At 49.0% G+C, this 12,804-nt stretch overlaps 1 protein-coding gene across 1 annotated transcript in view; it reads right to left on the bottom strand.

Annotated features, from left to right (window-relative positions):
• TOGARAM1 (TOG array regulator of axonemal microtubules 1) overlaps positions 1–12,677 on the bottom strand; it is a 36,041-nt gene extending 23,364 nt beyond the window's left edge. The window contains exons 1-6 of the mRNA XM_054161621.1: positions 11,174–12,677; positions 7,552–7,708; positions 5,874–6,002; positions 4,313–4,609; positions 3,083–3,348; positions 954–1,171 (exon numbers count right to left, since the gene is read on the bottom strand). Coding sequence (XP_054017596.1) covers positions 954–1,171; positions 3,083–3,348; positions 4,313–4,609; positions 5,874–6,002; positions 7,552–7,708; positions 11,174–12,628 — 2,522 coding nt within the window. The 5' untranslated portion in view covers positions 12,629–12,677. The remainder of the gene's footprint in view (positions 1–953; positions 1,172–3,082; positions 3,349–4,312; positions 4,610–5,873; positions 6,003–7,551; positions 7,709–11,173) is intronic.
• Positions 12,678–12,804: the final 127 nt, after the last annotated feature.

The raw sequence follows: 12,804 nt of genomic DNA, 5'->3' as shown, positions 1-12,804 counted from the left end.
CCTTCAGAGAGTTGTAGAGAGCAGTGAGGTCTCCTCTCAGCCTCCTTTTCTCCAGGCTGAAGAACCTTAGTTCCCTCAGCTGCTCCTCACCAGACCTGTTCTCCAGACCCCTCACCAGCTTCACTGCCCTTCTCTGGACCTCCTTCAGCCCCTCTTGGAGTAAGGGCCCCAAAACAGAGCCTGGGACTCAAGGTGTGGCCTCACCAGTACTGAGCACAGAGAGACAATCCCTGCCCCAGTCCTGATGGCCACACTATTGTTGATCCAGGCCCAAATGCTGGTGGCCTTCTTAGCCATGTGGGCACACACTGGCTCACCTTCAGCTGCTTTTAACCAGCACCCCCTGGTCCTTTTCTGCTGGGCAGTTTCCAGCCACTCTACCCCAAGGCTGGAGCATTCATGGGGTTGTTGTGATGCAAGTGCAATACCCAGGACCTGGCCTTGTTGAACCTCATCCCATTGATCTAGTCTAGACAGTTAACTCTGTAGATCCCTCCCTACCCTCCAACAGATCAATACTGACACCAAATTTAGTGTCATCTGCAAACTCACTGAGGATGCCTCAATCCCTTCATCCAGATCACTGATAAAGATGTTAAACAGAACTGGCTCCAGCACTGAGTCCTGGGGAACACCACTAGTGACCAGCAACCAGCTGGATTTAACTCCATTCCCTACCACGCTTTGGGCCCAGCCATCAGCCAGTTTTTCACCCAGGGAATCATCCACTCATGAGCAGCCAGAAGCAGCCAGTTTCTGCAGGAGGATGTTGTAGATGACAGTGTCAAAGGCTTTACTCAAGTTAAGGCAAACACATCCACAGCCTTTCCCTCATCCACTAAGGGAGTCACCTTGATGTGGAAGACAGCAAAACCTATCACAGGTCTATAACAATGAACTAACAGCAGCAGAGACGGTGAGAATTTCAGAGTTAAGACACAGGTTGCACTCACATTCTTCTCCTTCTCTGGGGGATGGTGGACACAGGAGAAGTCAGAGACTCCTGGCTGTAGACTCCACTCTCGCTGCAGGAGGAAGCCTGGGATGGGGAGCCCGCAGAGAGGTCAAGGGTGAGGGCAGAATCAGGGCTCTCCAGCAGCAAGATGTTGCTGCTCAGCTTGGCCCTTTTCTTGGCTGCACTGTTGCGGAGAGACCGAAGGGAGTTCTGCATCTGAAGGGGGTTGGAGACAAAAGAGAGGCTTTAGCAACACCTCAGAGAAAAGTATTGTAAGGCACAGAAAGCATGTTGGAGAATTCAGTGCTCACACCTCTGCTGGGCAACCTGACTGACCATTTCACTTGATTATACCCTCTGCTCTGCCCTGGTGAGGCTACGGTTGGAGTCCTGGGTCCAATTCTGGACTCCCCACTTCAAGAGAGACAGGAAACTCAGGGATAGAGTCCAGTAGAGGCTACAAAGATGCTGAAGGGCCTGGAGCATCTCTGTGAGGAACAAAGGCTGAGAGCCCTGGGGCTGTTGAGCCTGGAGAAGAGCAGCCTGAGAGGGGATCCAATCAGTGCTCAGCAAGAGCTAAAGGACCTGCAGGGGACAAGAAGATGGGGCCAGGCACCTGTCAGTAGTGCCCAGAGACAGGACAAGGGGCATAAACTGGTTCCACCTCAACATGAGGAGAAACCTCCTTGGTGTGAGGGTGCCAGAGCCCTGGAGCAGGCTTCCCAGAGAGGTTGTGGAGTCTCCTTCTCTGGAGGGATTCCACACCCACCTGGGCAAGCTGATGTGGATAATCCTGCTTTAGCAGCCTCCTCTTTTCCAAGCTGAACCACTCCAGGTCTCCCAGCTGCTCCTCACCAAACCTGTTCTCCAGATTCTTCACCACCTTTGTTGCCCTTCTTCAGACCTGCTCAATATCCTCTTGGAATGAGAAACCCAAACCTAAACCAAGTATTTGTGATGTGGCTTCACCAGTGGTGAGACAGGAGGATGATCACTCCATGGCCACACTAAATAACCCATCAGGCCTCTGCAGTATTTTTCTGGGCCCCAGACTGGAACAGCTCTTTCCCATCTCGCCAATATCAGAGTCACCTCAGGGATGGAGTGAGTGAGAGGGTCCTTTGGCATGTCCTGGGCACAGGGATTGGCAGAAGCTGTCCCCTGTGCACAGGAGGACCTCAGACAACGCCAGCGGCTGAGAAACAGCCCTGTGGGCTCTACAGCTTCGCTGGCTGCAAAGGGTTCGATGGGCCAGCAGAGGGAGACAAGAGAACAAATCTGTTCCAAGAGCCCCAGGACTCTCAGAATCAAAATCTCTCAGGCAGAGATTTTTCCAGATATTAAATATTATAGACATTGAATACTGTAATAGTTGAGTAGGACACTCGAAACACTGGCCACTGAATACACACAAGTGGCCCAGGGAGTGAGGGAACTCCTGGAATGAGTCAAATGAAGCCTCATCAAGGAGGTGATTTTTTATTTTTGGCCTTTTGCTGTAACTAAACCCAAAGCATTCACTTAAATCTGGCACACAACTGAAAATTAAACCAAGAGAATGACAACAGAAGAAGTTGTATAAAGGCATCAGCTGTGCCTTGGTGCACCCTGCCTGGAGGTGGTCAAGGCCAGGTTGGATGAGGCCTTGAGCAACCTGGTCTAGTGGAAGGTGTCCCTGCCCACGGCAGAGGGGTCAGAAGTAGTTGATAAGGCCCTTTCCAAACCAAAGCATTCTACGATTCTATGAATCTAAAATAACTGCAACTTCAGTTGGTCAAGAAACCCATGGACATGGCACTTTGAGACATGGTTTAATGGCCATGGTGGCGTTGGGTTGATGGTTGGTCTCCATGATCTGAGAGATCTTTTCCAACTGAAACAATTCTGTAAGTCTTTGACTTTGCCTCTGAGAAAAGGAAGGGAAATGAAGCTGCCTGGGCCACACCACGTCATTCAACACTGAAGTTACTGCTTTGCTTAGCTTCTATTAGACACCCAACAGTATCTTGCTGAAAACCTGCTCTACTGATGACAGTATATAATTCAGAGACGGTATTTTCTGGCTCCTTGAGCCTACCTTACAAAATATCAACACTTAGAAGTGTGTTACATCATATCTGAACCAACCTCTTCTTGGTCTACTTCCTCATCGTCAACATTCAGCTCGGAGAGATCAGTTGCAAGCTTCCCGTCTGTGTCACTCAGACAGGTGTCCTCAGGCTCTTGGTTTCTCCACCTCCAAACATTCAGCTCCAGCTTGTCTGGCAGGGGGCTGGCGAGGCGGGGAATGGGGGGCACAGGTCTGCTCCCGTTCAGGCCCCGGCAGGAGGGTGGGCGTCTCACCAGGGTGGGCTTGAGCTGCAGAGGAGAAAGGTTCTCCTGCGAATCCAGCCCTGAAGAGGACACAAGCAGATGTCAGCCTTTTATTTACTGTTATAAATACAGAATCCTAGCATGGATTGAGTTGGAAGGGACCTTAAAGACCATCTAGTTCCAACCCCCCTGCCATGGGCAGGGGCATCTCCTACTAGACCAGGTCACTCAAGGCCTCACCCAGCTTGGCTTTGAACACTTCCAGGCTTGAAGCCTCCACAGCTTCTCTGGGCAAACTATTGCAACACCTTACCTCCCTCATGGGGAAGAACTACTTTCTAATGTGTCATCTAAACATAGCTTCTTCCAATAATAGATTTCTGTGCAAGTATTAAAAAGAAATCAGATTATTTGTTTAAACAATGGCAAATAAACCTAAAACTATTTCAAGTTAACCACAAATCCGGGGTTCAGCTTTGGGCCCTTCACTCCAAGAAGGACATTATGAGCCTGGAGCATACCCAGTGAAGGGCAACAAAGCTGGGAAAAGGTCTGTTGAGGAGTAGCTGAAGGGACTGGGGTTGTTCAGCCTGGAGAAAAGAAGGCTGAGGAGAGACCTTCTGTCTCTCTACAGCTCCCTGAAATAAGGTTGGAGCTAGGTGAGGGTTGGTCTCTTCTCCTAAAAACCAAGTGACAGGACAAGAGGAAATGGCCTCAAGTTGCATCAGGGGAGGTTTAGGCTGGACATGAGAACCAATTTCTTCCCCTTAAGGGTTGTCAAGCCTGGCCCAGGCTCCGCATCCCTAGAGGGGTTTTCAAAGCTGTGAAGATGCGGTGCTGAGGGACATGGCTTTGTGGTGAGCCAGCAGTGCTGGGTTAAGGGTTGGACTTGATGATTTAAAGGTGTCTTCCAACCAAAACAATTCCATGATTCTAACTGCAATTGGGACACTGCATAATTCCCTGTTCTCCTGCCACGGCAGGTTGTCTGATCAGTGCTGGTTGCCACTCAGCCACTCTTCATCCTGTTGATTCCATTCCTACCTGTACTGTCTCCTGGCTTTGGACTGAGCAGCTGCTTCTTTGAACTTGGCTTGGGCAGTCCTTCAAAGCTTTTAAGAGGCCAGGAGTTTGAGAAGCTCATGGTATTATCTTGTGATGTCTTTGGAGAGTCACCTGGAGAGGAGAGGTGCTTGGGGCTGTTCCTGGGTGATGACAGAGGGTAAGAGGGCAGGATGAAGGTACCCTGGCTTGTATTAGGACCTTGTAAGGTCATCGTGTGCTGTGCTTGGTTGCAAAAACTTCTCTGAGTCTTGCTGGAAAAATTTAGGCTGGTACAACCTGAGTGAAGAAGAAAGGAGCACTGTTGGTGATTAATTTCAGTGACTTTCTTACAACAACAATTATAATGAAACAGTTGTAATGAAAGCATTAACAGACAGCTAGCCAGAAATTGGAGGTCATCATTTTCACTCAAGGAAACACCTCAGCTAATTTCATTCTGCAAACTGTGTTGTCCCTCAAAACATTAGAAGCACATTGAGAACACGTGGTTCTGCTGCTCACTGCTCCAGATTCCAAGCCTGCACAGCACACAACACACTCTCAAAACCCAGTGACACAGGAGTGGAAATAAAGCACAAATGTTGCAAATTCTACCTCCTTCAAAAAATAAAGCAAATAAAATCCACAGCTTATTATTTTGCAGCAATCCAAATGGAATGATCAGTGTAGATTTGAGCATTGTATCAAATTTTGGGCCTCTCACTCCGAGGAGGGCATTGAGGTGCTGGAGTGTGTCCAGAGAATGGCAATGAAGCTGGTGAAGAGTCTGGAGAACAAGTCTGGTGAGGAGCAGCTGAGAGAACTGGGGTTGTTCAGCCTGGAGAAAAGGAGGCTGAGGGGATACATCATTGCTCTCTACCACTCCCTGGAAGGAAGTTGGAGCCAAGTGGAGGTTGGTCTCTTCTCCCTACTAACAAGCAGTAAGACAAGAGGAACATGGCTTCAAGGTGCCCTAAAGGAGCACCCCAAGATTGGACACTAGAAGAAACCTCTTCAATTAAAAGGTTTCTCAAGGACTTGAACAGGCTCCCCAGAGGGATGATTGAATCCCAGTCCTTGGAGGGGTTTCAAAGAGGGAGAGGTGTGGTGCTGAGGGACATGGTTTAGCACCAGACTAGGTAAAGACAGAATGGTTGGACTCAATGATCTTGATGGTCTTTTCCAACCTAAACAATTATGTGATTCTATAATTTGGAGCTAGACTGTGCCCCATGAAAGGCAGATGCTCTCCTCTTTTAACCCTCCACATGAAAAGGAGAAGTTTTATGAAGTGTAGATCTGACATCTTTATGGAATCACAGATTACACTGGATTGGAAGGGACTCTTGAAGGACATCCTGTTCAGCAGGTACGTCTGCAAGTAGATCAGGTTGGTTTTAATACCATTTACTACAAATCAAAGCAAGGTCTGGAGAATTAAAAGCTTTACATACACCCAAACTGTCTCCGCAGCACACCCAGGTCTCCTCCATTCAGCCCAGACATGAGACCTCTCCAGAGTAGCACACCCTGAGATAGCACCCAGCTGGAACCAACCTACCTTTGTCTTGCTGACAGTTATTTAATCCTAAAAACTGCAAATCTGAGTCCACACTACCACTCTTGCCACGTGTGTGTCCAAGAGTTCCACACTTCCCTGAAATTTGGGGCTGATGGGAGCCAGCAGCACCTTGCAAAAGAAAAACAGGACAAAGTAATGGATAAATAGATCACACATGGCATTCAGTAAAAACCAGACAATGATATTTAAGAGTAGATTAGCTCTTTGTCTAAGTACCAGCGCAAAGCAGAACTACTTGTAAGAGTTTCCAAGCAACCTCCGAATGCTGCTCACAGACACAAACTAGGAAAGTGGCTGGTCCCTCCTCCAGGGCACTTTGTCCAGCTGAGGAGAAGAATAATCCCAGCAGGATCCTTTCTTGAAATACATGCCAGAAAAGGGAAAAAACCACACCCTAAAATCCCAAAAGGCAGCAAGTTTCTTTAGACTGATGTTGCCCAGTGTAACAGTGAGTACTCTTGGCACACCACACATCAGAGCTCCTCAAGGAAAGGTGGGGGCTTAACCCACTGCCAAGAAAAGAGAAGTCAGGTCTGGACTTGCCCGGTCTTTTCACAAGCCTTTTGGCAACTCAAATCCAGCTAGCCGAGTCCACACAGAGCATGAATTAAGTGGGGCACTACAGCTACAAACTCCTTCAGGCCTGCTTTTCACAAACAGGGCATTTTTCACTCTCTCAAACCATCTCTAGAGCTCACTCTTCCTCCAGCTTTCCACCCGAGCTGCTTACGCAAAGCCAGACAAGCACGCACGCAAATTCAGAGCAGATATGCAGGGGTCTGCTCTCCTGACCAGCATACCAGAGATAAACAGGACCTCCCTCACATCCTGGCTGGTTTATGGTTTGGTATTTCATGCCCTGCTGCCACCACTACCAGCTAACTCCTGACAACAGAAATTTTATAGCAGCTCTAGACAGCTATTCCTGCTCAAAGTCAGTAAAATTCTCTCTCTCCTATTGATTCACTGCTTTGACTGAAATCCCAGTCACAAGTTCTGTTTCACAATTCCTGTTGTACATTAGAGAGTGAAAGAACATTGCCCAGATTACTTTCTTCAGGAATAGTGTAGCCAGGAGACCAAGGAGGGCTCTCCTCCCCTTCTACTCTGCCCTAGTCAAGCCACATCTGGAGTCCTGGCCATTGGGCAAGCTGCTGTGGGTGAGACCCTGCTTTAGCAGGAGGGTTGGACAGGATAAGCTCCAGGGTCCCTTCTAACCCCCAAAATGTTGTGGTTTTTTCCCCCCCCCCCAATTCTCCAAAAGCAGCAGGAAGTTCTGTAACTCAGAGATACCCACAGGCCTTTTCTTCAATACATCTGTTCTGTAATTGTTCACATAACCACACTTCTTTTTTCCTTTGTTTTGGTCTTGTCTGCAAAAAAAAAAAGGCTGATTTCTATATCTCTTGCAGTGAAAATCTGTCCACTGGAAAAGTGGAGACTAAGCTTGGAGCTGCCAGGAGTAGGAAGAGGGCTACTGCTGCTTGCTTCAGCCATAGCAAAAGCCCTGTGCCTAGCACTCCATTCCTCAGAATAATTGCAAATAAATAACCAAGAAATGATAAATCTTGCTAATGAAGCTACCAATTTAAGCTCAGGTTCTTCTAAAGCTCTTTTTCAAACAGCAGGTCAAAACCTTCAGTGTGTGAATACTCACCAGCACAAAGAGAGGACTGCTCAGAGTTTAAATCTAGACTGCTTTGCAATAAATTCCTTGAAGTTCTTTTTCGACTGAAAAATAGTTCATCAGTGACTGAAGCTGCTTCAGAGTGCCTTAGCTTGGGAGAATGCAGAAAATCATTGGATGCAGAGAACTGTAGGGAAAAGGAAAATAAAGAAACACTGATGTGTGTGAAAAGGGTGAACAACCCTTTTCTGTACAAGGGGCAGAATCACCCACATAGCTTTGCCATCTAGACCCTCAAATCTTGGGTTCAGTTTTGGGACCCTCAACCAAAGAAGGACATGGAGGTGTAGGAGCACATCCAGAGAAGGGTTGGTGATGGGTCTGGAGAGGAGCAGCTGAGGGACTTGGGGTTGTCCAGCTTGCAGAAAAGGAGGCTAAGGGGAGACCTCATTGCTCTCTACAACTCCCCAAGGCTGGAGCCAGGTGGAGGTTGTTATACTTTCCAAAGGAACAAAGGACAGGACAAGAGGAAGGTCCCAAGGTACCCCAGGGGAGGTTTATGTCGGACTCTAGAAGAGCCTTCCTTACTGAAAGGGTTCTCAAAGGCTGGAATGGGATGCCTAGAGAGGTGGTTGAATCCCCATCCCTGGAGGTGTTTCAGTGAGCCAGAGATGTGGTACTGAGGGACTTAGCACCAGCCCTGGTAGAGTTCAAGAATGTTTTTAAAATCTTTGTAACATTTACTTCATCACATCATATCTAAAAAATGGGATGGTTAATAGATTGTTAAAGTTAATAACTTGTTTATGGTTATGGACTAGAGCTAAAAACATTTCATTTTCAAAACCAACTTCAGGTCCCTTCCAAGAAAAGAAGATTTGGAAGATGCCAGCAAGACACACACAGAAGCCAAGAGAAATTCAATCTCCAGTTCTTACCAGTGAGAATCCTCCTGAAAATCACCTTCACAACTCCAACTCTTAAACTACAGATCTCCAATTCTCTCCTTCTAAGACTGTCCCTCCTTAAAAATGAGTAAAATAACCCACAGATGGTTCCTCTGCTGTAGTGAATGGCTGCAGTGAAGCAGCCATTTCTCTCTTATTTCCAGCCAGTGCTTTAAAGTCCCCACCAGTCCCCAAAGGGACACCCCTGCACCGAGAGCCAAGGTACACAGCCACGTAGGCTGAGGCTGCTGGAGAAAACAGCATCACTGCTCCTGGGAAGGGTTTTGTGGCCAAGAAAAACCACAAAAAATGTGGCCTTTGCCTACAAAAAACCATGTTCCAGTTTGCTTTTACAGGTTTCACAAACTCCAGGTTCAGCAGGCATGGCTGAAACCATCCACATGAGTTAAAGTCTCAGCTGCAGCATTTTAAGCAAATCCACCAAAAGGCTCAAAAGCTCAAAAGTTTACATAAATCCTTCCTTCCTGAAAGCCAGGATTGGACTTTTTAATTGGTCTTCAGGTATCAGACTCTCATTCAAGATATTTCTGCAGAAAAAAGTTAAAGCAGAGAAGAAAAACTTAAGGAGCCTTGATACAAAAGGGACCAACAGCCACAAACCTGAGCATGGGAAGTTCCATCTAAACATCAGGAGGATCTTCTTCACTTGGAGGGTGGTAGAGCACTTTTGGTTATCACAGAATGGGTTGGAAGGGACCTTAAAGATTTCAGTTCCAACCCCCTGCCATGGGAAATCTTCAACTAGAACAGTAGAACTTCCTTACTTTTGAGGGTAGCAGAGCACTGGAGCACTTTTGGTTATCACAGGATGGTTTGGGTTGGAAGGAACCTTAAAGATCATCTAGTTCCAACCCTCCTGCCATGGGACATCTTCAACTACAGGAGGTTGCTCCATGTTGCCATGTAGTGAGACCACCTTTCTGAGTGAGATCATCTACAGATAGGTAAGAAACCAAATCAATTTCAAAAGACTTCAGAAGTTACAGAACTGTTTTATCAACAACCCAACTTCACATCACTGTGTTTAACCAAACCCCTGCGGGCAACGTGCTTTATCTACACTGTATTTTAAGCACACATTAACTTACATCTGGTTTACTTCCCACCTTATCTGATCAGCAAAGTCTAGACATGCCCTTGGACAATCCCTGTGTGACACAACCATAAAAACACTGGCTTAAAAAAAAAATGGGGGAGGAGGAACCCCCCCCAAACAACAAACCAACAACTGAATCCCAGCTTTAAACATTAAGCTCCTGTCATGCATACTTTCAGCTACAGAATGACTCCAGAAGTTAATTTTTAAGCAAATTCATTCCAAAGGAATGTCTGAATTAATCATTAATTTCTTACACTGACATGGACCAGCCAACTACCCAAATTTTATGCATGGAATAGTTAAGAGGAGATACAGAGATAGCTTGCTTGCTTTTTACACCATCTCTCTTCCCCCCCTCAACTTCAGCTCCTAAGTGTCCCAGTGAAAAGAATCACAGAATCATTTAGGTTGAAAAAGACCTTTCAAATCCTCAGGTCCAACCACTCTCTAACTCCACCCAGTCTGGTGCCAAAACACATCCCTCAGCACCACATCCACATGGCTTTCAAACAACTGCAGGGATGAGAATTCAACCACCTCCCTGGGCAGCCCTGTTCCAGGGTCTGAGAACACCTTCAGTGAAGACATTTCTTCTAATGTTCAATCTAGACCTCCCCTGGTGCAACATGAGGACATTTCCTCTTGTCCTGTCCCTTGTTCTCTGAGAGACAAACCCCCACCTGGCTTCAATGTGCCTTCAGAGAGCCATAGAGAGCAGTGAAATCTCCCCTCAGCCTCCTTTTCTCCAAGCTGAACAACCTCAGCTCTCTCAGCTGCTGCTCATCACACCTGTTCTCCAGACTCTTCACCAGCTTTACTGCCCTTCTCTGGGCCTGCTCCAGCCCCTCACTGTCCTTCCTGGAGTGAGGGGCCCAAAACTGAACCCAGCATTTGAGGGGTGGCCTCACAATGAACAGTAAAGGAGGACAATTGATGCTCTACTCCTGCTGGCCACACTATTACTGATCCAGACCAGGATCAGCCACCCGAGCACACTGCTGGCTTATCTTCAGCCACTCATGATCAACATCCCCCAGTCCTTTTCTGCTGGGAGGCTTTCAGCCACTTTGCCCCAAGCCTGGTGTGTGCATGAGGTTGTTGGGACACAAGTGCAGGACCCAGCACTTACTGAACCTCATAAAAGGCTCAGAGAGTCCAGATGACAAAACCCCCAAACCTAACCACCAAAAAAAAAAAAACCACAAGAAAAAAAATTATCAAAACAAGAAGAGATAAATGTATTTGTTTTTCAGAAGTGCTAAGTTGCCTGGCTCCTGCTGCTTTTAAATCTGACAGAAGGAGCTCTCAGATTTGCCTTCCCAGATCCACGCAGGTAGAGAGATCGCTGCACACAAAGTATCAGCAGCATCAGCCACACCTCATAAATACCCATCACTCAACAAGCCTTCGACAGCTTTCACTTCTCCCCTTGGAACACAGAATCCTTAAGGGTGGAAAAGACATTCAAGATCATTGAGTCCACCATTTAGCCATTTCCCCAAGCTCCACATCTACATGGCTTTTAAACACCTCCACGGATGACATGCCTCAGAAGAAAGGAGCCCCATGAAATGGGAGTACCTACCTGCTCCACACCCTTTGTGCAAGAAACCTTGACTCCCAGGCCACCTTCCCCGTCTTCAACGTGCTCGTTTTCCCAAGGCAGTTTGGCTTTCCCTTTACCTGCACTCAAGACTCTCCTTGGACTTACTCCTTGGTCACTATAAGCTCCATGTGGGCTGGAGCTCTGCAGTCCATCATCCCTGGGGTGATACCCACAGTAACTGTGGGCACTCTGAGTCCGGCTGCCCATTAGCAGCCAATCTGTATCTGCCCCAGGGGGCAAACAGGACCCCCTGTTATGGCCAGATGACGGCAAGGACACAGCATACTCTACAAAGCCTTGGTCCACCAGCTTCGGCAAGGTCTTCCTGGCCAGCCTGGCCTGCACTGCGTGCATCACCCCATCCCCATTGTCCTCAAGCTCCACAGCATCCACAGCCTTGAAGAGAAGGCTGGTTTTGCCTGGGCCCATGGAAGAGGCCAGCACAGCAAACGCTTCCAAGGCAGCGTGACGGACCCTGCGCTTGTTGTCCACCAGTGCTGGAGCCAACCCAAACGCCAGCTTGCCCAAGTCCAGCTCCTCACTTGGGTAGGTGAGGAGGGCAACAATGCAGATGTTGACTACCTCCTCACGGACTTTGGAGTTCTTGTGCTGCAGGTACTCCTGCTTCAGCAGCAAGCTCAGAACCTGCTGAGGACCTGCTGCCTTCATCAGCTGCAGGAGCAGGTGGTTGTACTCCTGCCTGATGGCCACCTTGTTGTCCCCCAGAACTTTAGCAGCAGCTGACACCAGCGGTGCTAGGAAGGCCTGGACCTGGTCACCCAGATGCAGGGCCACCAGATGGATCACCTCCAACGCCCCCAGCACCACCTTGAAGTTTGAATCATCGAGGAGGGTGTACAGAAAGCTGATGAGCCCCAGGAGACTGGGGGCAGGAGTGGAGATCACTGCAGACTGGCTGGCACCTCCAACGACCCTCTTCAGCTCCTCCACGGCTTGTGTCCGGTTCTTGTAGTCCTCCTGGTCCAGCAGGCGAGCGTGCAGCTCCGGCGGCAACAGCCCGAACTTCAAGCCGCTGCTGCCAGGCTGGGCGAGGGGCGGTGATACCGCGTCCTCACCGACCACCCGGCCCTCCAGCTGCCTCTGCGGGCTGGTGGGTGGCAACGGCTCGGTACCGAGCTCCTCCTCCTCCCGCTGCCCTATGGGACAGGCAAGGCTAAGGGAGAGCTCACCCAGACCACAGCGGGAGGCGGGCGGAGGCGTGGGGACACGCAGGGAAACGGCGACAGGAGAACGATAGGGGCGGCCGGGCCCGCGGCGCTTCCCACGTAGAGGCCCCCAAGGCAGCTCTACAGTAATATCAGCCTCACCCACCATCCTCCCAGGGCTGAGGCACGGTGGGAGCCGGCTCAGCCCACGCTCAGTGCCTGCCGGCTCCTCCATGGCAGGCGGCCGCAGAGCGAGGGCGGCGGCCATGGGGCCCCGGCAACGCCGAGCACCACAACACCGCCGTCGCCAAGGACCGCCGCGCACCGTGCCTGCGCGGGACCTACCACTACAACGAGGACAGGGGAAAGAACGGCTGGAGCACGCCTCACTACTCTTCTCTTCTCACATAAAACACTGCCCAGCACCATACCTCTCGAGTTCTA

This window comes from Dryobates pubescens, chromosome 5 (genome assembly GCF_014839835.1).
Source record: "Dryobates pubescens isolate bDryPub1 chromosome 5, bDryPub1.pri, whole genome shotgun sequence".
In the NCBI taxonomy this organism is placed as follows: domain Eukaryota; kingdom Metazoa; phylum Chordata; class Aves; order Piciformes; family Picidae; genus Dryobates; species Dryobates pubescens.
Note: the sequence above shows the minus strand (reverse complement) of the source record. Positions and strands in the feature narration are given on the sequence as shown.